The following is a 27,723-nucleotide window of genomic DNA, read 5'->3' as shown; positions in this document are numbered from 1 at the left end:
CGGTGCGGACGGTGGTGCGCCCCGTGTGGAGTATCGCGTGGTGGCGGTTCCCTCGTAATTTTATCTGCTGCGGACCCCCCCTCCTCGCACTCGTAATCGCTCACTCCGTCGTCCTGCCGCCGCGCACCGTCTGCCACCGGATGGGTCTTTGTTTACTACGCTGCAGTCCACCGAGTGCTGATAGCCGCACCGTTTACTATTTTCCCTTTCCACTCCCTATTAAAACGCTCGTTCGTCACTGCTACTCCGTTTCCCCCCCCATCACCATCACGGTCCGCGTACGTTTATCCAGATCTCGCTCGGCACTGGCGGTAGCGAACAAATAATAAACAAAACAAAAAAAAAAAAAAAAACAAAATCATCGCCGTCGTTCAGTACGCAATGTGTATTCGATTGTAACGTCGTAAGGTCCCGTCTCACCCAGTGTCGTCGTTTTTACCGTCCGCCGGGTACTATCTTCGCGGTGACCAGTGTCCGTTGGCTAGCCGTTATTTCGTCTCGCGACATCCACCGTCAGTGCCGTTTCCGTTCCGTAACGACTTTGTTTTCGACTCGAATATTCGGCGTGTACCGGTAAGGTGCGACGAACCTATGGCCCTAACCCGTCCAGAAGAGTGTGTTTCGGTTAGACTATTGCTGGCGCTAATCCCTTGGTGTTTGATTCTTACGCCGTCGCCAATATTGTTTTAATGTCCGTCCGATCAGAACTACTGCTTGTTGCTGAATCAATTGCTGTGTCTTATCAGCCTTAAACGTCGGTGATGCGACTGTTACATGATGAAAGTCACCGTCTGTTTTGGTAACACTAGAGTGATCGTCCCATGTGGACGAGGAGAAATATTAGTCAAAGACCTCATACATCAGGCCATCACTCGATACAAAAAAGCTACTGGCAAGGTAAGTCATGTCACAATGCCTGTTTTATGACTCATGTTTTTCTGCCCTCCGATAGCGATTACAAATAATTCCTTTTTTAATGAGAAGATATTGTAATACTTACCATTTGTGGTTCGACCATGGTTGAAGTTTGTCCTTAAAATCAACACGACAGTTACCTAGTTTTATTTATTCTAGACTGTAGGTGTTAATATGGTTTTATTTATTTTATATTTCAATACTTGTGTAATTATCACTTAATATATAGAAGAACATTTATGAAATATTGTTATTTAAAGTTGATTTTTTTTTTAAAGAAACAATCAATTTTTTCCCTTAATAAACTAATATAATTATTATTATAACATTTCATATAAAATATTGAAATGCCCTTTTATACATGACTATATAATTTTATTTAAGTTATTCTTTAATGAATTTATTCTAGGTTTCATTATAAATTATTAGTTATTTTTCTTCAGACACTTTCCCTTATTAGAAACTGTTACAAAACCTATTATAAATTAATGAATAAAATTATTTTCATATATATCTGTTATAGTACATAATATAATTAAATCAACTGTAGTTTTATAAGTCTAGTAGTAAATATGTATCATTTTCAATAGGAAAAGATTATAATATATATTATACTCCCAACCTTATATTACTGTATAGCTCTTTAATTAAATAAACATTAAAATTAAAACAAATTGTGTGACTACTATTTAAATTTGAATATTTAGGTAAATATCATTGTAATAAGGCAAAACACTGTTATAAATTGTCTTGTCTAATTCATTTTAAATAATACTTATTACTAAATAGTAAAAAAAAGTATCAACCAATTGTTATTTTTAGTAAGCCACTAAGTATGAGTAAGGCAAATACTTTCATGAAATAATTATGTTTTTATAAAGATTTTAAATTAATCATAAATTGAAAAATAGATAAACATATAAAGAATACCTATTTATTTTAATTAATGGTTGTTATTCTTGAGATGCATAAAAATAGTAATAACCTACATCTGTTTTTAAACATTATAAAAGGTGGTTTACAAATTGAAGAAAATCATATCTGGTATTTATAAGATATCTATATTGTTAAGAATAGGAAAATATCAAGTGTTTTTATCAAGGATTTCAACATACTTCTATAGCTATTGAAACAATTTATTCAAGAATACAAAAATACATCCTTCTAACTATGTAGGTTATTTAAGATCAGACTGTTTGATATAAATCAGGAGTGGCCAACCAAAGTGATCTTGCAGGGAACTTTGAAATACATTATGATTTTGTGGGCCATATATAAGATTATATTAGTATTTTGCCCCAATACAAAAAATTTTGAAGTAAATATTTTAAACAGGATTAATTATTATTATAAAATAAGTTTTAGTGTATTAATTACTTGAAATAAACAGAATGAATTATTACTGTTTTTATTATGACTCATAATTTATTAACATTAATAATGTATTATTTAATAGTTTTAATTTATTTATTTCACTATTTAGTGTTATATTTTTTTTCTTAACTCGTTCACTAAGCTTTTGAGAATTGAAAGAAATTCTTGTAATTGCACATCGTAATTGATATTGCAGGTTTTCATCTGTTAGATTTGATTGTGATTTATCTTTGGCGAATTTCATTTTCGAAGAAATAAACGATTCACTTGTGTAAGTCGATCCAAAAGCACTTACAACTTTTTGTGCCAGATTTCTCAAATTGGAAAATTTTTCTTTTGTGATTTTAATATTATAAAAATATATTTGTGATTTTGGTGTTTCAAAAATGTATTTTAATTCATTATTGCATTGTAAGTCAATGAGTTCCATTTGAAGATATTCTAGGGCCAACCTGATATCAGTATAAAAAGGAGATGAAAATATTTTCTTGTATTAAACTAAATTAGTGGAATGACTTTCAAAAGCAGCTGTATGTTTCTTTATTATTTTTGAATATTTATTGTTATCTTTATGATTTGAAATTTTCAATTCGTTTAGCAATGTATTGAACGTTTTTATTTTTTGATTGAAATAAGGTTGTATGTTGTTTTTAGGTTCGTACTTAAATCAAATTAAAATTTTCAGCATTTTAATTTCAACTGTAGTATTTGGTCATTTTATTTTTTCTGTAGAATTATTTTTCAAATTTTAGTTTACCTATTGTGAAAATAATAAATATAAAAATCTTAGTTATGTATTGAAATCAACTAATTTATATTAGTTTTATAAATTATTGACTTATTTGGAAAATTAAAAAAAAAAAAAAAACCAGTAATAATCATGCTTTATGAACATCATATTACAAATAATAATGTAAAATATTAAATCTAAAATAAATGTAATTGGAATAATTTAGTTAAATAAATAACTTAAATGTTAATTTACCTATATTTTTTATTTTATTTTTATTTTTTGACTTGTAGCAAAATAAATATAAAGTTGTATAAAAAAAAAAAAAAAATATTAAACTTGATTTTAGATTGTATAAGATATGTTACAACTTATATCTTAAGCTAGAACAACATTCCATTATAATTAAATCATTCTGATGCATGACTTAATATACCTGGTGACATTATTTCAACAAATACATAAGTATTAAGATGAGTATTGTTATGAAAAAAATCAAATATTTGTAGTATATTATAGTAGGTAAATACTTTGATAAAACCTGTAGAGCTCAATTTATTATCATAATATAACTAACAAAAAAGTAAGCTTAATAGCTCATAATTTCAAATAATCTCTTTAAATAAATATTAATAATTAATAACAATGATAATAATTATAATAGTGATTATACCAATTATTAGTAGGTAAATTTATTAATTACAGATTAAGTAACATATATATTAAGTATCATTTGTAAGACAAACATATTGGCATTCAATTATTATATGAAATAAGGGTACTAAATCAGTGTATAAATAAATTAAATTCTGGGTCTGTATTGAAAATGTACAAAAGTATTAACAGTTTTTATTTTAAATATTTTTTTCAAAATCATTAATAAATAACTTGAGAAATAACTAGTTTCTTTTAATAAAACTGTTTTACCTCTGATTTTACCATAATCGTCATAATTGTTTTCCTCGTTTTTTTCAGTTGTTGAATACATTTTTCATATTCTCTAAAATGATTATTATAATACTATACCTATCCAAAATTATAAATAAAAGATTACTGTATCTTTGTTTATTTTATTTAAGTCTATGAAGAGCTTAAAATCTCAAAATGGTCTTATATTTTCTTACAAAAATGTTTGTTGATCTGTATACATTTTTACTAATGAAAGTCAACAAGGTCATTATTGGGCAGTGTAGATGATCATTCTGGTTCTGCAAAACTGTCTATGCATGTACATATTATGTATAACATATTGATATATATATATATATATTATGCTCACGCCTACATTAGCATGTACAAGGTCTCTTAGATTCGCTAATTTAGTTAACTTTTAATGGGCTTATTCCCAACTTTAAATATTCATGGATAATATTAGCACTTACCATTCAATATAAAAATTAATATCTTAAATTTAAATTAAATTTTGCTGCATAAGACTTTAATATTTTACTATTTTATTATTTTAACTAATATTATTATTATTCACTTGGTTAATATTTAATGGGATTCGTAAAATTGATCTCATGTATAATGTCGGTTGTATTCGTTTTTAGGCTATAAAAATATTTTTGAAGAAAATAAAAATATAATCGAGATTATCATTTTTGTCATTTTGATAAAATCGTCGTGCGTAGAATATAAATTGGCGTATGCTACTTGAAAAACCTTGCTGTGGTCTGCTGCTCATGATTGTAATAATTTTGAATAATATTACATTATTTAAGTAAACTGAAATGGCCTTGGGGTTACTATGGTTACCAGTTTTTGGCTAAAATGAGTATTCATCACGTGTTTTGAAAAAGAAGCCTCGGAACATTATATTATTCCATATCATAGCTAAGACTGATGTACGATAGACTGTTTGAAATGTATTTTTATGAAATTGTACTTTAATTTATTAAAAATACTCGATAGTTTTTGGAAGACTACGTCTTATTGTATTATTTTATACATTTATAATATTTTTTGGAATATTTGTTAATTGTTTACCGTTTACAATAACGGCCCAAATAAAACCATGTGTAAACTAATTCATTCATTTTCGTAACACGTCAATATAAACAGGCAACGATCAATTGACTCTTGTGTACAATCATCACAAATCATGTTTCGCAAAAACTTTTCAGTTTTTGATAATTCATAAAATAAAAATTTAATTCAGTTAGTTGGTTTGTTCGATTAAACTTCAAGCTATAATTGTCATTATCAAAAGCACTTGTTTATTATGGTTATATCTACAGTCGACTTATTGCTTTATGACATCAAATATTTGGGTCAGCTGATACTTAATAATTAATTGGCGTACGTATGTGATTTGATTGGTATCGATTATCTTTAAAACACCTTGCTCTTTGTAATTATCTAATTTCGTATTTTTTTTACAATAATTTATCTCATTTTTATCATAATCATATTTTTAAATTTTATTAATTTATTTTATATTATAACGCATAATGAAGTCGAAATATACATAATTACATAAGTTAATAACCTAATGAATATTATATTATAATAATTTATTAATATTTTAAGGTTTATGTTGTGGTTACTCCGAGATTAACCTTTATGCAATTTCGTATTGAAACCTTACTAGATATTAGTTATTCTTAGAGTTTGTTTTTATATTTGTTTTTTTTCACGTTCAACTGGGAAAAATACTTTTATTTAATTTTAAGTCTTATAAGTACCTATAAATTATATTATATTACCTATTTGACAATAAATTATCAAATATGTACTTGGTAAATATATTTAAATAGTTGAACCATGAATTTTAAAAAGGGCTCTTATCTGAAAATTAAAATTTTTCAGGAATCTAAAAAAACTGATTTTCTATTAAATTTCCTTTATTTCATCAATTAACAATATTTAATCAAATAATTCATCACAATAAAAATATATATGAGATGTTCTCGTTAATAAAGCTTCTGTCTATATGTGTAGATAAAAAAAATGTAGCAGGGTCTATTTTGATAAAAATTCGAGATGGCCCTTTTCAAAATTAACAATACAATTATGATCCAATTTTTGCCTTTTTCAAGGTATAGTAAATGGTTGACTCCGTATATACATTTGTTAGTGCTAATACATACTATTCTTACATTTGTTTATGACACACGTTTTATAGATAAAATTGAGAAGTATTCATGACGTGATTTTACCGGTTTTTCTTATGTCTAAATTGGTATAGTACACTAAAAAATGTTATCTTAAAATATTATTATATAAATAAAAGTTATTGAATTCGTCTGATTAAAATGTAGATATTTGATGTAAATATGTCATGCCTATTATTTAAAGCTATTGTGATTATAATTATTCCGGAAGAAATGTTGGGATTGAATAATAAAATGATTTCTCTATTGTGTACGTAAATAATTTTGGGGGTATACATTTTCTCAAACGTTCTCCTGTCGGTTTAAAATTAGATACAGATAGAAATTACCGTTAAATAACATTTTTAAATTTTGTGATTGTTATTGAAAATTCGATTTTTCATTAAATTCAAGTGTATATTATTAAAAAATGTTGAGTAACAGTTGTTAAATTATTTAAATTATTTAAAAAGGTATTTTAGATTTATTAGAAATGTATTTTTATACAGAATTAGATTTATCTTCGGATTTACCTGGTTTTAAACTTAAATTACGTAAGTACTTATTCATTTTATTTAAAAAAAATATTGTTGCAACTTACACAATGCTGAACAAAATTTATGAAATTAAAATTTTTAAATTTGAATATTGTTAGTTTATATATTATATAATAATATTTTTTGAATAAAATTATGTTAAGTCAACATTAGTAGTAATTTTTTTCAAGTACTTATAAATTATAATTCTCTGTATTAGATAGGTTACCGATAAGATGATTCATTTCGAAATCAGTTAGTTTGTAAAATAGTTTTATAACATTTTAGGAGTCCTACAAAAAAGAAGGTTAGTAACAAATGAATAAATAATCATATTATTGAAAAATCAATGTCAGAATTCTAGGCGTGCGCTCGGTGGTGTGGGGGTGTGCCAGGGAACCCCTCGAAATATTGTAAATGAGACCCTACAATTTAAATCTAAAAGTAAGGAGTCCGTATTTGACTGATATTACTCAAATTAAATGTAATTAATTCTAAAATATTTTTGGTAAAAAATAAATTATGTTTTTTAACGTATTTATTAACTGATGTTGTCTCAAATCAAATGTAATTTACTCTAAAATATTTGATAAAAAAAATAAATGATATTTTGTAATAAAAATAATAAAAAATTTTTTTTTTAAATTATCGTTCAAAAACAAATTATGATAATACAATATATACACAATTTACTACAAAAGTACGAATCATAAATAATTGAAGCTATCTGAGGAAAGTATACGAGATTCGAGGAAAACATATTCATTGGGATTTAATATGAAATTAAAGTTATGTTTATTGAATTATTAATAAATGATAACTTATTAAATATACTCGTTTTATTAAAATATAGAGCCTAAAAGTATTGTTTTATGTATTGAATGTTATTTTTATTTATATATTATATTTATAATATATACAATAGTATACTTATATTATTTATTGAACTTACGTATTGCTTAGAACTAAACAATTACATTTTTTTTATTTTTATGACCTTCATAAATAAACAAAATTAATTGAAGTAGTAAAATTTCTTTAGAGACTAGGTTCAAATTAGGGTTTATATTAATTGTTTATTGATACAATTAAAACTCTGAGAATTTTTATTAGTTTTAGTATTTATTGGTAATTTCAAAGTTCTATAATTACTTGAGAATTTATTCTGGTATACTTAAAATGTAGTGATTAATTAGCATCGGAAAAATTGTTCAGTAATTATATATAATGTTTATAAATTATAACATTTACAGGTGTATGAAAAGTAATGTTCGTGTGATTTGAAGTTGTCAAAATATTTTGTTGAAATAATGTTTTGAAAATGTAAATTCTTTTAAAAATTTGAAATAATTAGGTACTTACATTTATTTAATATTATTAAATTTTAATTAATAATACTACACATTTACCTTGTAAATGAATTCTTATTGAGTGAAAATATATATTTGGTGGACCTCAAATTTGTTCCAAAAAATACTTGCAAACTCTATTACCAATATTAAATTTAACTGAAAAGTAAGACATATTTAAATCAATAATTTGACTGTTTATAATTAGTTATTTTAACTCATTGTTTTTATTGTATTTTTAACTATTTTTATTCTTGTCTGTAAATGAATAAATATTTTGAAACACATTATCATGTTTATTTTGAATAACGTTTACAAATTTCAGAAAATTGAATTGTTAGCAGTATTTATTGTACTCGTCATAGTGTTTATTATCGACGGGTAATTTACTTATGCATGTAAATTAAAAACTTTTACCTTTAGCAGTTGTAAAATGAATACAACATTCATATCATCAAACAGCTGTAATATGCACGGTACCTGTAGTACTCGTTATTAGTGTTGTTTAGTGCGTGACACGTTGCAGACGTGTTTTTTCGTCGTATTTATTCTAATGTTCTAGTTTGTTTGTATTGTTTTATCTTGAACCAAAAGTATTACATATTATTTCAAAAATGTTTCTAATGTAACTATGTCATAAATTGCTTTTAAGTTTTATGTGTAAATCTAAGTCAAATTGAACGAATTGTTTTCTTCGCTGTTCATCTGGGTACCTAATATTTCAATTTTAAATGTCGTTAAAGGAATATCGATAGTTATGTATGTATCTATGTATGAAAAAAACATTACTTTTAGGTGACATTTTGACAATTAATACTAATGCGAATATGTAATTCGTTAAACACGTTTTTTATTTAATATCAATTGACGAAAAACATATTTATTTATTAAAATTATTTAGTTATGAACTTTCTCAGGCTTAGGTTATCATAAAACTTGAAATTAAATTGTTTATTATGAAGCTAAATTGTTAAATGCACACGATAAGTTTGATAAAATAGTATAATTTTATTCGATTGGATTTTACGTTAATTTAAAAAAAAAAATCTTATTTAATACATTTTAAATAAATTCACCTAGTCAATTTTTTTCTGATCAGAATATCAAATTAATTATTTTGATCAAACTATTCAAAATCGTAGAAAAAATATCTACCTTATTAATATATTGTTTGATTAATTTCTTGATTCTTTATTAGCAAATAATCTAAGACAATAGTCTAAAAAATATAAAACTATGATATACCTACCAGCTATTACAATGAAAACAATCGAATAAGGTCTAAAAAAAAAAAAATCAAAAATAGAATTGTTTTAATTTATTTTTCTATTGAAAATAACTCGATGGAAATTCAGATCTTTCTTTTCATTTTAGTACGCGTTTTATCATATATTGCAGTGCTGGTATGTGTTGAAATATAATTTTATAAAATTTTGTTCGCAGTTAGTTTTTTTTTTCATTAAAATTTGTATAGCTATATACTGAATGTATATTTTTATATTTATACGTTTCCAAATCAAATAAAAAATTTAGTAAATTGTTGATACTTACTTAATTTTACTAATAATAAAAACACTTTGAATAAAAATGATGATTTTGTAAATAATTATAATGAATAAATTACAATTTGTTTTTTTTCCATTAAACAAAAATATTACCTTCTCTTCATCACTTGATCTTTTGGTATTTTTTAATTTCAACGAACACTTTTATTTAGATTGTAAATTATTATCAATAGACTGAAGTAATTGTTCGCATATAAATAAGAAAAAGTGTCCTTTCTAAGTAATTATTCGCTATACGTATATATATATATATTAATTTCATAATAAATTAACGTCTTATTAAATATACATTAATTAATTACGAAGTATTTCAATACATTAGATCGAACTAAAAATAAACTTATTCTGAAACATATTAAATTATTAGTTAGTATTGATTTAATAATGTAGAAAATTCAAAATAAAATTTTAATTTATTCGAGTTTCATTAATCCATAATAGTTATTTTGATATTTCATACTAGTTTTTTTTACTACGTTTAACATTTGAAAAATATAATTTTTAATTTAGTTAATCAAGAGACTGAAAATAATGATTTAGTTGTTTAATTTACTAAAATAAGTAAATTTTAATTAATTGTTTAATTAGAACGTGACACTAGATCAACATTTTAATAATTTGTTTTTAAATGCTTTACTTCAATTATTAAGTAAAAAGCCGAGATAAAATAATTGTAGTAACATTTTATAGTCTATGGAATTCTTATTTTATAAAGTCTTCGTTATAAATTCACGCCCTATATCATTTAAGTAAGTACACGAAATCAATTATGTAATTTTTTAGATGTTAAAATAATTTAATTTATTTAATTTTTGAATCAAGTTTAATTTTCATTTAACTCAATATAAACTAATAACGAATGAATAATTTTATTTTTAAGTAAATATAGTTACTATTTGTAAATGTAGCAAATATAACATAAGATTTCTATTGAGATATAAGTGAAAAAAAGTACATTTATATAAATAGCGATTTCAAAATTAGTTTTGTTTTAAATTTGAGATATATTTTTAAACTCCTAGTGAAACGAAAAATTCAACTAAAAATAAATTTAAAATATAATGGAAAAACTACTTTGTTATAATTCTATCGAACCAATTAGTTACAACAATAATTGAAATTCGTTAAAAATTATATAATAATTATTTGGTATTATAAAAAGATGTATGTGTTATTTAAATTTATGTTGATTTTGACAAGCGTCCTTGTCTGTCTGTTGAAAACTGTAAAAAAAAAAAAATTATTTCATTTGTACTTTTATATATTTAGAGTGCATATTTGAAATAACTATGTATACTTAGTCGTATATTCTACTTTTGTGTTAAATTTTACTGAAATAAAAGTTCGGTTTTGACGATAGCTTTTGATATGTATCGTCGATAATGTCATTATCATGTTGGAACACTGTTCATCTCATCAAAATTGCAATTGCGGTAAACGAAGTGCATCGGCCATTGGAAAGTTGATCAACATATTTGGTCGTAGAAAAATCTATCAGGTTCAAAAAGCTCAACAGCTCAATAAATTATCAACTGAACTGGATGAGGTATAGATTTTCAAATTTATTTGAAATAATATATTTTAAATGTCACATTTTTAAATTGTAAATAAATATCACTTCTTAAATATGTTTTATTAAAACTAGAACTTCCCGATAGATCCCTATTCATAATCATACAAATACCTATATTAATACAAATAAAAAAAAAAAAATGATTATATGCATTTAATCAGAATCGAGGAATATTCGTTATCCCGTAACCATACATTTCGACTGTATAACTCAACAAATGATAATAATAATATAAAACCTGGTATAAAACATATATTTCATTTTTATTTTATTATAAACTATATGTACATTTTTACATTATTAAATACGATATTTTTCCAATATTACTTTATTACAAACATAATTTTTTAACTGTTCCGAAAATAAATTTAATTAATACCTACTTTTATTTTAAGTTTTTCAATGATAAGAGTACATATATTATTTTTTCCCTAACTAAATTATAAAAATAAAGATTTCTGATAAAATCAACTAATTGTGGGAACCGCAAATCATAAAATTAAATCGTTTAGAACCTGTCATCTTGCAATAATTATTTAAACATCCTTTATGTTTAAGTTTCAATTTATATGCATGTTAATAGTTTAATATATTATAATTTTACAAGATGCAAGATTAAATGATTTCATTGTGCTACTTAAAACATGTATCAAAATAAAATATTTTTATGATATAAATTTACATTTTTATTTAAAAATAAATGAAAAAACTTTTTATAGAAATTATTTTAATAAAAAAAATAACTAACAAAACTTCAGTTTTACGAACGAGATCTTAGTAGAGGATTATGTTTATTTTGTGTTGCTGACAGATATCTAGGTTATCTGTGAAAGAACGAAAATGCGTTTCATCAAATACATATCATGCACGTCAAAAATAATTTATACTGAATACATACGCATGTATACCAATGTACGCATCAAATATATTGATATGCTCTAATTTTTTTTAAATACCTAACAATACTGTTGTCGTATTTGCAGTTGGCAGTTTGGTTGGGTCTGCTTTAATGTAATTTTATTATCCATTCTTTGTTTGATATTTTTTATAATTGGAAGTAAACTATTGTTCAAGTGTAAGTACAGTATAATATTGAAAATAAGTTTTATACTAGTTTATTAAATAGTATTATGAATAGGCAATAGTAGAGATCATTGGTACATCAGTTTTATACAAATAAAATTATGTTTGTTCGGCAGAAATGCTTTTCATCTCGTTATAAAGATTTCAATTCACCCAATGTGTTTGTATGATTTTAAGCATGAACAATGTCTTTCTCTGTTGCTTTTGGAGTTTATTTTAACCAGATTTGATTGTATTTTGTTTATATTTTTTTTATTCATTATCAATACTGCTGCGATAGTTATAATTTTTAACCATACATTTTTTTTAAGCTTAAAAAAATATATTTTAGTTTGTTTTTAAATTTGAAATAGTGTCTATTGATTTGTATAAACTTCATCACTTATTTGTGATGGATTTGCTACAAAAAAAAAAGGTAGTAAAAAGCCATGTATATATATCGGATAATATAACATATTGGTCATATAACAATAATAATAACAATAATTAGTTTTTATATTTTATTATTCCTCCAAGATTTTAGATTCTTTTTAACCATGGTGTAAGACATTTAAACATTCAAGGAAATACTGCAATTTCGTACTGTTTCTTTAACAGATAAAGTCAATTTCGCGTATTAAAATGTTAAATGGATTTTAATTGTCTAATAATAATAGTACTAATAGCAATAAATGTAATAGGTAGCTAGTGTATATTATACCTTATAATTTTACTCAATTATATCAGTTTACCTTTACATTTAACGAATATACTTATATTATTTTTATAACTTTATTAATAATAGGTAATTATTTTATTATGAACTAATTTATTACATTATTTATTTTAGTAAAATATTTATAATATAGTTATGTTATATTATATGTGTATATTACATAGTTAATATAATCATTATTAAAACATTTTTTTAAAGTATTGTTTAACACATTTTATTAAATCTTCATAGATAGACAAACGAAGTATTTTACTTTTGAATGACACAAAATAATTGTTTTTTTTAATAACACGAATTATGTAGATAAATTATTTATTTTATATCCAATACAATATAAAACAAGAATTCGAATACCATAAGCTTGTATGTGAGTGATAACAAATGTAATTAAATTATGATATTTTATGTATATACGAGTATGTTAAACTGACTGTAAATCACAATGAATTCGGCATTGTTTAATCTTTCATAAACTTGGAAATTATTTTATTTCGTTCTTATGTTTAATCGCTTTTAGTAAATGATCATTGTTTGTAGGATTTTACCTTGTATCATCCAGTTTATATCTGTATTATAATTATCTACTAGGTATTGTGTAACTTGAATATTTATACGGTTTAATACGAAAAAATATTTTCTCTTGTTTCTAATTTTCAAATAGTTTTACTTAATCAATTATTATGCTAATTATCAACACATTTTCAGTGATACGATGTACCTTATAGCAGTCAACCAAAACTATTAAATCGTGCTTGTAATATAAACAATTTTCTTATTATATAAACGTGTTTAGTTATTATTAAAAAATAGCAACAAAAAAAAAATTGGTCATTTATCAAGGGTTAAATTTTAAACTATATTATAAGTAATATATAAATATTAATGTGTTTTAAAACTACTTGGAGTTAATCAATTATATAATTACTAGTTATAGTAATAAATATAGACCATATAATTATATTATATTAAACTTAAAAAGTAAATCTACAACATTTAAGAAGGAGTTATTCGAAATTCATGTTTTTAAAACATAAATTTCTGATTTATTTCATAACCATTTTTGTTCTTAATTTTTAGGAATTAAGAATTTGATGTATATTAACACAAACTATATTATTCTTTAAGCATTAAGTATTAAACAGGAATTTATATTGACTGTTATATCGACATCTATTAAAAAGTGCTTAAGTACAATGATATTGATATAGTGTTATTTTTTTTTTTAAAGTGTTATGACAGCAGGTCATATATTAGTGAATAGACATAAATTACATATATTCTGATATAGTTATGATATTACTTTTGAAACAATAGTACTTAGACTGAACTCATATTACTAATTTTATTGAAAATACACTACATTAATATACAGTATATATATACTAATTCATTAATAATACGTAATACAATTATGCACAAGTATATGTGTCTAATGTAAATTTAATTTTTTTAAAAATACAAAGTATTATAATTTTATTTTTGGTAGTAAAATATGATTCATCATCATCATATAACCTTATGTCTTATTATAAATATTTATTTATTGTAATTATTTCATTCATTATAAAATCTGTGATTTTATATTATAGAGTTCAAATTCGTGGGTAACCGTTCACAGTTTGCAATCTCAGAGTGATGGTGGAATTTTGGACCCGGATGATCGTCTCAGAGATGTTGCAGATGACAGAGAACAAATTATTGCCCTCTATGATGACGGTGATAGCAATAGCCCACACCAACATGGAGGTGGTGATGGGGCAAGTGCTACCTCTAGTCCAGATATTTTTAATGTAGGAAACTCAATATATATCAAACTATAAATTAGCATTTGCTTCATAAATTAAATATTATTTATTTTGTTAATTTTAGTCTGGGTTTAATTATATTTGTTACTGAATTAATTTATAAACTATTTATATATTATTAGGGCCGAGATGGTCTACATACTGACATTGAAGTTACTAATGAACAAATTGCTAGTGGTTTACCAGCTTTACATGTCCGAAGAGGCAGTGAGCCTGCTCTTAATCAGTTACCGCTTGAATGTCGTAAGTATACTTCATGCAACATTACTTTTTAAATTATTTTATTTAATTAAATAACAATATATTTAATTTTTTATTTCATCATTATTTTTCAATATAGCTAATAATTTGGGAAAAAGAAATTGCAATACAAGGCCTGCTGCATCTGGTCAGTCTAAACGATGGTCGGCAGCTCCAATGATTCATGACCCCAAAGAAAAACTTAGAACTGTAATGATTATAATATTATAATTTATTTTTAAATGTTATTTAAGTAATACAAAATTACTTTCACAATATTAAACTAATGAAAATATATTTTTAAAGAAAATATAAAATATTTATGATATATAACAATTAGACAAGATTAAATATTAATATTTTTCTATAGTTTATTTATAGTTTATAATATTCATTTTAAGCTTATGTTAACGTAATAAATAAAATAAAAAAATCAATTCATTATATTAAACAGTTTTTGTAGCTTAATATTGTTTGTAAGAGTATTTAGATTATACGTACAGCAAGTAATTGAAAATGTTTAATATCTTTGTGTAAAGATCTGCAATTTTAATTCTGTTTTTTAGTTGGTTGTTATAACGTAAAAATACAAATTTCTATGTACTTTGAATTTTTTTTTAATTATAAGACCTAATGAAATAAACTACCTACTAATTTACATTTTTTCTACTATAGATTATAAATGAAACTAAATTAAAGTAAAAATTGATGGTAGTTAAAATTATAATTATATGTAAATATTAACTTAATAAATAGGGATGAAAATCAAATCTAAATAATCCTGAAATAACTATTTTTAGAGTTACAGTCAAAAATTTGAAAATAGTGCTCAATGTACCGTTTTTTAGTCTTCAAATTACTGTAAGTTGGTTAAATTATCAAAACTCATTAAAAAACTAAGAACAAATAATTAGTGGTTAATATAGGTGTTTGCCATTTAAGAAAAAAAAAGTTGTAATGCGCATGCGCTTGTCTAATTAAGTTAAAAAAAAATTAATGTACATAGATATGTGTATTTTTATGTTATAACAACCAACTAAAAATCGCAGGTCTTTTACGCAAATATATTAATTGTAGTCTATTTGCAATTACAGACTGTATATTATAACACATTGTTTTTATTTAAGGATGATTATATGAAAATCAATGGTTTTGGTTTATCTAACAAATGGCGTTGTTCAGAAGAAGATGAAGATGAGTTAGAATTAGGTGAAGAGGATAAAGCACCAGTTACCAATCATTTTTTGGCTCAAACATTTCATCGTGATTCTTCAAACCGTTTATCAATGCAATTCTTAGGAGAATCATCTAGGTTTGTTGTTTTAAATTTTTTTTAAATTAAATTAATTTTAAACATTTCTAAATGTTCTGTTTTTTATTTGTAGTGGTTTTCGATGGGCTGAAGCTGCTGATTTAGCAAATAATCGAGCATTATCATTATCATTACCAAGGGATCATAGAAGAAAAGAACCTTTGGGTCAAGCAAATACAAATCCTCCTAATCATTTACCAGAATCACAAAAGTATGAAATTAAATTATCACATTGATTTAGTTCAAATACTGCAGTAATATTTAATAATATAGTAATTAAATATAATTTTTAAATTTTATATTTGTTAGTACTGATTATATAGTGTTGAGCACTGGTGGTGGTTCACTAGGCATTCATGTTGTCCCAGATTATAATGCTCTGGGAAAAGAACGTGGTCTTTTAGTTCAAGGCATTGAACCTGGCGGTCGCGTGCATTGTGATGGCAGATTGAAAGTATATGATCGAATTGTAGAAATCAATGGTCGATCATTGTTGGATCAGCCATTTAATGCGTATGTTTGAAGTATAATACCATCTAAAAATAAATTTTAGTAATGATTTTTCCCTTATAGCATACAAGAAATATTTCGAGATTCACTACATTCTTCTGAACTTAGACTTAAAGTTATAAAACATAAGAATAATGTGGATATTCAAACTAGTCAAAATACGGGGACCTTTAATAAAAAGCAGCCGCCACCACCAGTATTTCCTAAACCATCTACAAATACAAGTGTACCTTTCAGTAATAAAGAAAATGTCTCTGCTGGATCTTCTATTAAAGACAATAAATGTAATAATATAAGATTTCTTATTCAATTTAAATATTTTATTTACTATAACTTTTTCTGACAATAATTATTATGTTATAGTTAACTCAAATACTAAAATAGCTACAGTATCTCCAACTAAAAAAATAACAGCGCCAACACCTACAGCATCTAATATTTTAATGGTGGCCAATACAAGAAAAATAGGAAAGAAAATGGAATTAGAGCTTACCAAAGGATTTCATGGCCTTGGCTTTAGTATAACAACTAGGGATAATCCAGCTGGTGGAAATTGCCCTATTTATATAAAAAATGTGTTACCAAAAGTAATGATTTACAATTTATAAACCTAAAACTTGAATTAACTAAACTTAATGAGTTTGCAGGGAGCAGCTGTAGAAGATGGAAGACTAAAACCTGGAGACAGATTGTTAGCAGTTAACGGTACGGAATTGACTGGCAAAACTCAATCTGAAGCAGTTGCTGTATTAAGAAAAGTTCCTTCTGGTGCAAAAGTAAAAATTATTGTTTCTAGACAGGAAGATGTAATTAGTCAAGTAGTACCTAAGTCAAATCAAGTAAATTAATTTTAATTTTTTGCTATAATATACTATAAATCTTTATTTAATTTAATTTTTTTTATTAGGAACTGGATGAAAGTTTTGAACAAGAAGTAGGCACTTTACCTGAAAATCAAATAACAGAAATAAATGAAAAATCCAATAATAATACTGTTCAGGTAATTATATAAATAAAAATCTAATGTCTAAACTTTTAATTATACTTAAAACATTTTATTTGGTAGGAGTTTGTTAAGAGTTTAGAAGAAACACAAACATTTCCTTGGAGACATAAAGAAATATTAACATTTGACATTCCTGTTCATGATTCTGAAAAAGCTGGTTTGGGTAAATAACTTACTTTGTCGTTTAAATTACAATCAATATATTAATATATATTTATTTCTTAGGTATTAGTGTTAAAGGAAAAACTTCATCTACTAATAATTTAAATGATAAAGACACCGCTCAAGATTTAGGTATTTTTATCAAGAATGTAATACATGGCGGAGCAGCTTCAAGGTATTTAAAAATGTTACTGTATTTACATGATGTAAATTATTATTGAACTATATATGAATTTCAGGGATGGTAGATTACGGACTAATGATCAGCTATTATATATTAATGGTATTTCATTAATTGGTCAATCTAATGCAGCAGCTATGGAGACATTAAGGAGAACTATGATGAACGTAGATCCAGGTCCAGTGCCTGGTGCTATATCTTTGACTGTTGCTCGTCGACGTAATAGTTCTCCAAATTCGCATAGAAGACGTAGTCGTGATTCTTCTTCAAGTCTACTAACAGATTCTTCAGGTAACTAAATTATTTTTATTCTTGAGTAATGAACAGTGGGCACTCCTTTGAGTCTAAAACAAAAGTGGTTATCATAATTAGTATTTTTGAATATTATATGTATGTTTATGATATATTTTACATATAGCCAATACTGAAACATTTGGTCATGCTGAAAGCAGTGATAGCAGTGCTCAAAATACAGCGGAAAATTCTGGAACAAGTGAAAACTCTGATAATACTGTTATCTTTATGCATCAAAGACAAGGTTCAGAGAATTCAAAACGGACTACTTTATCTAAAGCTACTTCTCCAGGTTAATTTATTAAATTTTTCTAGAAATATTTGTCAAAATAACTATATATTTGATAATTTCAAACTTGTTTAATAACATTTATAACTATTGTATAATTCAAATGTATATTTAGATGGAATCGCAATTCGTAATCCAGTGTTAGAAAGGTTAACTGGACAAACTAATCGTTATAATGGATTGCGTAATGAAAGTTATTATAAGGTAAACTTAAAAAATATAAATATATTATTTTTTAAATTAAACTCAATTTATATTAATAACAGGCCACTCACCAAACTACAATTATGTTGAAAGAGGAAGAAAAATTGAATAGTCCCACCACTAATCAATCTTCTGATGAAATGTTAATTATTGAAGAAGACCCTCCAATTTATAATACTGTTAGGTAAGTTATTTAATTAATTTAAATAATAATAATTGATTTTCAACAATTATTTTTTGTGTATAGCAGGAAAAAAATAGAAGAAGAAAAACCAACATCAGTCATATCTCCACAACAAGCAAGAACTGGATCAACTAGTACAGATGTAACTTATGCTAGCCAGTATGTTTGCTCCATAAACTTTAAAATATTTTAAATATATAACTTACAGTATAGTATAATTTACAATAATTTAAATTGTGTTTTAGATTATCATTAGATAATGCTAATTCTGGGTTTTCAAGAGATGCTTTTGGACGTCAAAGTATGTCTGAAAAACGACATGCGACGTTGGATGCAAAAAATACTGATACTTATCAAAGGAATAAAAAATTACGTGAAGAGCGTGGAGATGATAACAAAAGTCGTAAGTAAAAGTTTAGTTTAATAATTTTACAATTTTTTTATTTTATATGAATTTGATTTTTCATATCTTTGTATTTCTATTTAGGTAACAGTTTTCCTTCAAAACAACAACTGGGACCATCACTTGGAATGAAAAAATCGTCTAGCTTAGAATCTTTACAAACAATGGTCCAAGAAGTACAAATGACAGATGGAGGAACAAAACGTGGCAATGTTAGAGTAGTCCGTGGTAGAGGATGTGATGAAAGTTTTAGAGCTGCTGTTGACAAAGATGGTCCATTATCCTTGCATGAACTGCGGTTGGAAACATGTTAGTTCATTAATTTATATGCTTTTATTATAGATAATATATTTAAATTAAATTTTATGCTTATGTTTTTTCACTTAACATTGATTATACAAGTACTAAGAAAAGAATAATGATTTTACTGATATAAACAAAATCGTTAACTATTATTGTATATTTTTTATTTAAAAAAATATACTTAGTGACTTATTGAAAAATGTTGTGATTGCAAACATTTTTACTAGGCATTACATTTTCAGATATTATTTGTTGATTTCATTTCAAACTTAATATATAGTTAATTGTAATATAATAACAGAAAAATAAACAAATTAATTTTTAAATTTTGTCTAAAAATCATCCATTGTTATGTTAGGTGGTGAAGAAAACAACTATCATCAAATTGGTCATCGACAATCTTCACTTCATTCTCAAATTAATTACAAAACCCCAAAGGCACATGTTACCAACAAAAAAAAACCAGGATTATTGAAAGGCATTGGTTCCATGTTTAGGTAAATATATAAGTTCAAAATATAATATAAAAGAACCTTAAAAGAAACTTATTTTCAACCAATTATTAATTAGGTACATAAAAAAAAAAAATGTTTTTAATATTACAGATTTGGTAAACCTCGACGTGGACCAGACTTAAATGGTACTTTAAGCTCAGAAGAAGATAATTTAGCAGATCGTGAACGAGAAATAGCAAGAAGAAATGCTCGCGATGAACAACTCAGAATACAAGAACAATACCAAAGATTAATGCAACGACAGGCAGAAATGGTATTTATGATTCTTTGATTTTGTCATATTTATTAAGAAAAAATTTCAAATTTTTTAGTTGGTAAAAATTGATTTAGTTAATTTTAAAAATTGAAGTTCTAACAGTGTTTTAATTGATTTTTGTTAATTTGATGATGATTGTATTTTAATTTTTATATATGACTATCATAAACATTGTCAACTGGATTCTAAACTACTTAAAACTGAATAAAAACATGAAAATAATTTAAATCTATTTTTATTAAATTAATCGTCATATTAAACATTTATTTGAACTGTAATATAGAATTTAAATCTATAACTATTAACTTATATTTAAGTGTTACATTTGTTACGTCTAAACAATAATATTTAATTGTATATATTTATTTTGTAGCAAGAACAAAATCAATGTCATGAAGTTGCTATAGATGATGGTTCTAGCAATTATTCTAATGTAGTAACTAAATTATCTAATCCTGAACAATCGCGTATGGATCGTATTCAACAGCTCAGAGCTGAACATCAAAGAAGACATATGGAACGCAGTGGGAAGTATGTTCCAGATGAAAGAGAGGAAAATCATTACGAATCTGATGTTCGTCAGGTATGTATCATATTCCATTTTTTGAATATATTATAATTATTTTTGTGATTATTTAGCCTAAAAATAACAGTCAAAATGCTATAAACCGCCCTGGTAGCCGTGTTGGTATAATTGATTCGTCTCGATTTAACCATTATGTCAATTTCCAAGAAATACAACAAAACCTTAGGTGAGATGTTATTTTGCTTAATTTGCATTTTTATGGTGATAAAGAGGTATATTTTCTTGCATGCTAATAAGGTAACAATGACGGTTAATAAACACTGAATAATTAAACCTCAAAATATTTATAATTATAAATTTATAGAATATTAAAAGGTTTAAACTTTATTTTTAATGTACTTCCAAATTAGATTCAAAATAAAGTTACATATTTAGTGAGCTAAAATAAATATGAGTAATATTTTAAATAATTACTTAATTGTTAAAAGAAATAAGCCCAATCCTCCTTAGGAATACATTTTCTACTTAATAAACATGTGTACAGTTGCACTAATATAATACAGAATTTTGTATTTTCATAATATAAAATAAACATTAGTTTATTGAGTATGGAGATAATTTTCTTAAAGAGTTTATAATGTATAGTTAAAATCCCTTTAAAGAAAAATGAACAAATATATATATAAATTATATTTCTAAAAAAAAAGTTACCTTGCTTGAAGTTCTAAAAATTTATATTCAGATTCTACGGCTAAAAAAACAAAAAAAAATTGCACCATGAGTTTATTACTGATTAAAACAATAATGAATTATGAAGGAAAAATTAATCTTTTTTTATACTTATTATACTAATTGAATATTATTCCTATGATCATATAATTTAGAGCTGCTTATATCAATATTGTTATATACTGCTAAGTTAAATACATATCTATTTTAACTTTATATTTTGTGTCACTCTAAGAAAATCCTAGAAATGTTCATTAACTGGTTGTGTTAATTTATTGCCGTTGTTACCTTATTATACACGTTTTAATTTGTACAATTTATGTGTCTATTATTTTCACTAAATTAAAAAAAAAAAAATCACAAAATATGAAAAAACATGTATTAAGATTTCTTAATGAAGTGCTTGGGTGGGCATTTAAAATACAGTGAATCATTATAATTACTCAATTAATACCTTTATTAAGCTCCATGAAACATTTTAATAAATTAAAATTATACTTTATTTTAGTAATGTTAAATATATTGAATGTTTATTTTTTAAAAAATTGTTGAACAAACTTCCTAGGTGTCTTAGGTGTCTCTTAATAAATAATACAGTAGTCACTCAATAATTCGAAATTCAGGGGACTGAGGTGTACATTTGATTTATAGTAGAGGTTTTCGATTTATATTTGATTAATATATATTTTATTTTACATATATATATATATATATATATATATATATATATATATATATATATATTATATATAATATGTTATTTAATAAATCTGTAATTTTTTTTTTTTTTGTGATACATTTTTGGCCACAATCTGGTACATATCGATTGTTTTAGTATAGTTCATAGCGTTGAAGCTTGGATACAAAAACTTAAGGCATTATTTTTTATTTTTCACTAGCTTTAACTGCCGCAATCACTTTTTTTTTTTTATCGGCAAACGACAAAAACTTGTATCCATTGTCAGACTACATTTTATTCGATTTCAACAACTATTTGCCTATTTCAGAGGTTTATTTTGGTAAATTAATATGATTAATGTGGAAAAATTCAATTAAATTAAACCGATATAAAGGTACGATCTCACTGCGCGAGGCACGTGATTCACCTGTGATTGCACTTGCCATGCCACGCGCGTACGTAATACATAAACCCACGACGCGTTTCCCGGGCGTTTATTATGAGTTTATTTCTAATTGCACCATATTTCTTTTGACCTGTGTCACAAATACTGTCATCGAGAAGGGACGAGTCGCGCCGTAGGATTTGCACCTTAATATAAACTTCGATTATATTTTATCGCCATTATTATTAGTTTGATTACGTCATTTACATACGTTATTTATGTATAACTTTTATTCACTATGATAGATTTATTTGAGCTTATACACCACATAGACATTTGAATTATGGAGGTTTTGGTGGGAAAAAAAATGATATGTAGTGTATCTCCCACCACTAGACATTTCGAATTATTGAGGGGACCGATGTACGTGTATTTTCTTTAAAATTTCAAAGTTTTTTTTTTATTCAAAATTAAATACCCTAATATATTTATAAAATAACTAATTTTAAAAGACAGGTTCCTACTTCTTTTACGTATATTATATATAATAATGATGATACGTGTACTTAATTTTTGTGTACTTAATTTTTAACTAAACGTTTCTAAGTTGTCCATGATTTTACTTTTTTCTATTGTTTACATCTATGATACAATAGGTCAACTACAATGTATTCAATTAAATGCATACTAATAATCATATGAACTATACTAAAATCCAATTATAAGTTATCCCTAGTACGTATATAATATACACTGTATATAGATTACAATATAACTGTGATTAAATGCATGGTGTTTAACGTATCATGTACATACAGCAAACCGTTATCTATTAGCAAACTGCATGTAGAGCACATAATATGTAATAATATTATTACTATTTGATCAGTTTACATTTAAGTTGTGAAATATTTTTGAATTATTGGTGATGTGTGTCTAATAAGGTGTCATACGATGTTTTTATCTTCCATATCATGCATGCTTTGCACTTTTGATTGTAGTTTGATGCATGAAATAAGCGGCGTTAAGCTTCGGCGGCATGGAAAAACAAAAAAAACCATGTCTTGCTATTATGACACCGATGATGAAAGGTAGGTGTTTTTTCTAGCCAAAAATAACCCAGGTTTTCTCATGATAATAACTACCAAGTGTAATTTTTGTATTTGATTTTAACAATGGTTTTTCTCAGTTTATACCTGATGTACTAAATATCTGTTTGTTGTATCTGTGCTATTCAAATTTCTTTGATTTTTCCATCAAACGAGTATCAACTGAGTAAACATAGTGAAATATAAATAAGTAATTTAAAATTTTAATTGAGGTAAAAATATTATAACTACGTTTTCAAAGATTAAAATAATGTAAAATATATTTATGTCCTTCAAAAATTCAATCGATTTTTAATAACTGCCTCGAAATGACTTATGCTATTATCATGCGGTGTTTACTTCCAGGCGATATGATTACAGATTAAATTTATACAATAGTGCATTTAAACAAAAAATCGAATATAGATTTATATTTTAAAATACTTTAGTAGTTTAGAGTTGAGTATAGTTATTCGTAATTAAAAAGACATGTTTTTCCTAATATTGTGTAATTTAATTTGTTTGTCACCGTATAGTAAGAATACACACGTAAATAGATAAAACAGTTAAAGTAATACTAGATTATCCAAGGTGTTATTTAAGAAAAATATTTAATTAATTAATCCATTAATTATACATTAAATCGTGATATCGCGCAACTACAGAAATATATTTTTGTATAGGTCGTAATAAAACTTGCGCAGATATTATGACTTATAGGGATACCGGGATACGATGATCTTCACCTTTCTTTAATAAATAGTGGATTTTCTAAGATTTTTCACTCGGACTGTAGTCTTTTATATTTAGGTTTAAGACTACTGCGTGATATTTTAACTCATCGGTTGTAAGATCTGAGGTATAACACCAGTGGCGTGTTATAAATGCAGATTTTATAGTGCCGCCGACAACTGTCACTCTATAATTGAATAATTACCTCACCGTTACTGTTTTCTCGACGTCGAACAAAATACCAATACGTATTTTTATACAACGTAATTGAGTTGTAAAAATGAAATATATAGTACTCTGTAGAAATTCTTTTGACGGGTATTCTGTATTCTGATAATTTCGTGGAACTTTGATTTTACTAAAATATCATTATCGTCATCATTTTCACCCCCCCCCCCCTTTATCCACTGTTATCAAGGTCTGGAGTGCAGCCGTTGGAAAAAAAAAACGTACAAAAATCGCACTTGTGTTTGAAACCGGTTGTCGTTAAATCTATCGCGACGAAAACGCTTCGGGCGTTCGAGCGTTCAGAAACACAGATTTATAAACATGCACCACATACTGTCGCTGTGTAGTACGTGCAAACGATTCGCTAATACTAATGTTTTTTTTTTTTTTTTTCATCCGTCCGTCCTCTGATCCCGTGCAGCCGAAGACAGTTGCACTATCATTCGCAAAGACGCGACCCCAAGGAATCGGTCGCGCGTCCCAGTTCCAACTATTACGAATACGAGAGCGTGATGCGGTCGCTACCGTACACGAGCGGCGGCGGCGGCGGCGGTGCGTCTCGTCTGGTGGACAACAATTCCAATACGTTGACTAGACAAGGTGAGTTTTCCCCTTCTCCCACCAATCAGCGTACGTACGTATAGAGCCGCCGGTCCGTCCTCCGTTCACTCGCGCTAATGCGCACGTGACGCACGCTCTCACCCGGCTGTTTACGCAGGCGGTGTCACTCCGACGGCTGTGGCTGCAGCGGCCTCCAACAACAGCAGCAGCAGCAACAGCAACAACGCGGGCGGCGGAAACGCTGTTCGCAATCTACAACAACAGCAGCAGCCGTCGTCCCGTCACCACTATCCCGTAGCGGCGGCCAACACCGCTCCACCGTCGAACTACTCGTACGGTTACGACGCGTCCCAAGGCCACAGCGGTGCGCAGAAGCAGCAGCACAGAGGGTCCGCGACCGATGGTAAACACGCCGCCGGTGCTATGTACTATCATCACAATCACCACCAGAAACAACAGCAACGTCAGCAACAGCCGCAGAGGTCCTCGCCGCAGGGTCCGTACATAACCCAGGTCACCATCCGGGACAACCAACACATCATTCAGAGTCCCAACATTTAATTCCGTTTCATCCGGTAAACGTGTTTATGGTTGTTTTTTTCGCACGCCGGGTAACCCGCCGGTGTATCGGGAAAATCTCGCGTTTACGGTGTAAATTTTTTTTTTTTTTTTCACTGATTACGCGTACCGTATTATAATATGTAACTTACCGTTTCCTGATTTACATTTTATAGTTTTTCCTTTCTCATCACTGTTTTTATCCTAAACCGCATCATCACTCATATATGTATATATAGTCATATTTTGTATTGATTACTCCGATACATCGTAACTAACCAATGGTTTCAGTAGTGTTATCTTATTTTATTAATTACAATGCGCTTTTGCATATTTTATTTTTATGTCTTTGAACGATATTTTTATTACTTAATTTACCGTCATTCTTTTTATGCTATACTCGTTTTTAGTTTACCATTATGTATCGTTTGCTTTCCGACCAATACTTTCAGTAGTTCGATTACCTCTCATTCGCGTGGACGCAAAAATTTTCTTTTAAATACATTTTTTCATTATCGATTCCTTTTTAAAAATAGAAATAATATTATTTATAAGTTTAATCATTTTGAATTATGAATGCTTTTTAAAACATATTATTTCAATATAGAAACAAAGAGTATTTAATTTTGTTTGTTAGATATTTTTTAATTTGTTTCGATAAATGTTTATGTTTTAAATTTAATTTTCCTGTGATATCATGTGATTCGACTATTTTATGTAGGTACTTATTATATAAGATGTTATCAATTAAATGAAATTATCACGAGTAACGAGTGCCTTAAATCATCAATGAAATCTATACAAAATATTTTATTATTTTATATTTATATATATATATATATATATATATATATCCTTAATATTTTTATCTTAGACTATCGTTTTAATACTTTTCGTTGTAATAAGGTTCAATAAGTTTTTTTGCATAAAATTGAACATGGGCAACTATTGTTTGAAGTCTTTTTCATTAATATGAAGTTGTAACCAAAACAAAAAATGTATAATCTATAGAGGTATTCCCAATAATTATTTACTGTCAACATCATAAAACATGTATAGTATTATAATTATAATGTGTAATAAAAACTTAATTTGTAGAATATCTGCCGTCCATAAGTAGCATTAGTAGAATATTCTTAGTTTTTGAATAAGTTACTGTTTTGTTTGTGCCATTAAAAAAAAAAAAGTAGTAATATAAAGTCAGTTCCATAAATTCCCTACAAAATTTTTTTTAATTTTTAACTGTATACATAATATTATTATTTATTTATGTTTTTAATTTTGCAATACTACGAGTTGCTCAACTATGTAAATTTAGTACTTAAAAACAAATTATGCATGCAGTATTAACAATGCGTTTTATTATTTTATACCATGTATTGTCTACTCACAGTATTTCTATTATACGTTTTATTATTATTATTAATATTATAATTTTTTTTTTTTTTTTATTATTCATTTTGTATTCACAGTTTACATTTTTTTGTTAAACACTTATTATCTATATTAAATAACATTGTATACTATTCATGTTATTAAGTTCCTGTTAATTGATACGAATCATTTTTAAGTACTGCGCCGAAATTTCTTTTTCGACATTTTTCTCTCTATAATAGCTTAATAAATAGCTATAATATC

General features: G+C 26.1%; 1 protein-coding gene across 4 annotated transcripts; it reads left to right on the top strand.

Moving 5' to 3' along the window:
* On the top strand, positions 1–26,637 carry LOC112681902 (partitioning defective 3 homolog). 4 transcript variants are annotated; one of them, XM_025552252.1, is made up of 28 exons: positions 8,590–8,758; positions 10,925–11,110; positions 14,525–14,725; positions 14,863–14,983; positions 15,081–15,190; positions 16,108–16,292; positions 16,366–16,503; positions 16,602–16,805; positions 16,866–17,086; positions 17,166–17,389; positions 17,450–17,641; positions 17,710–17,802; positions 17,869–17,971; positions 18,034–18,145; positions 18,210–18,442; positions 18,570–18,737; positions 18,850–18,938; positions 19,001–19,122; positions 19,189–19,281; positions 19,368–19,525; positions 19,610–19,834; positions 20,187–20,325; positions 20,434–20,596; positions 20,973–21,182; positions 21,239–21,351; positions 23,920–24,009; positions 25,388–25,566; positions 25,685–26,637. In XM_025552252.1, exons 2-28 carry the CDS (start codon positions 10,958–10,960, stop codon positions 26,086–26,088), a joined length of 4,443 nt encoding a protein of 1,480 aa, XP_025408037.1. In that variant the 5' UTR covers positions 8,590–8,758; positions 10,925–10,957; the 3' UTR covers positions 26,089–26,637. The 4 variants fall into 4 exon arrangements, with proteins under 4 accessions (XP_025408038.1, XP_025408037.1, XP_025408036.1 ...); XM_025552251.1 differs by having other exon boundaries at positions 8,591–8,758; positions 19,186–19,281; XM_025552253.1 differs by lacking the exons at positions 8,590–8,758; positions 10,925–11,110 and adding an exon at positions 1–897 and having other exon boundaries at positions 19,186–19,281.
* The last annotated feature ends 1,086 nt before the right edge of the window (positions 26,638–27,723 follow it).

This window comes from Sipha flava, unplaced genomic scaffold (assembly GCF_003268045.1).
Source record: "Sipha flava isolate LNK unplaced genomic scaffold, YSA_version1 198_pilon_pilon, whole genome shotgun sequence".
NCBI classification, from domain to species: Eukaryota; Metazoa; Arthropoda; class Insecta; order Hemiptera; family Aphididae; genus Sipha; species Sipha flava.
The sequence above is the reverse complement of the archived record's forward strand: the minus strand, read 5'-3'. Positions and strand labels throughout refer to the sequence as shown.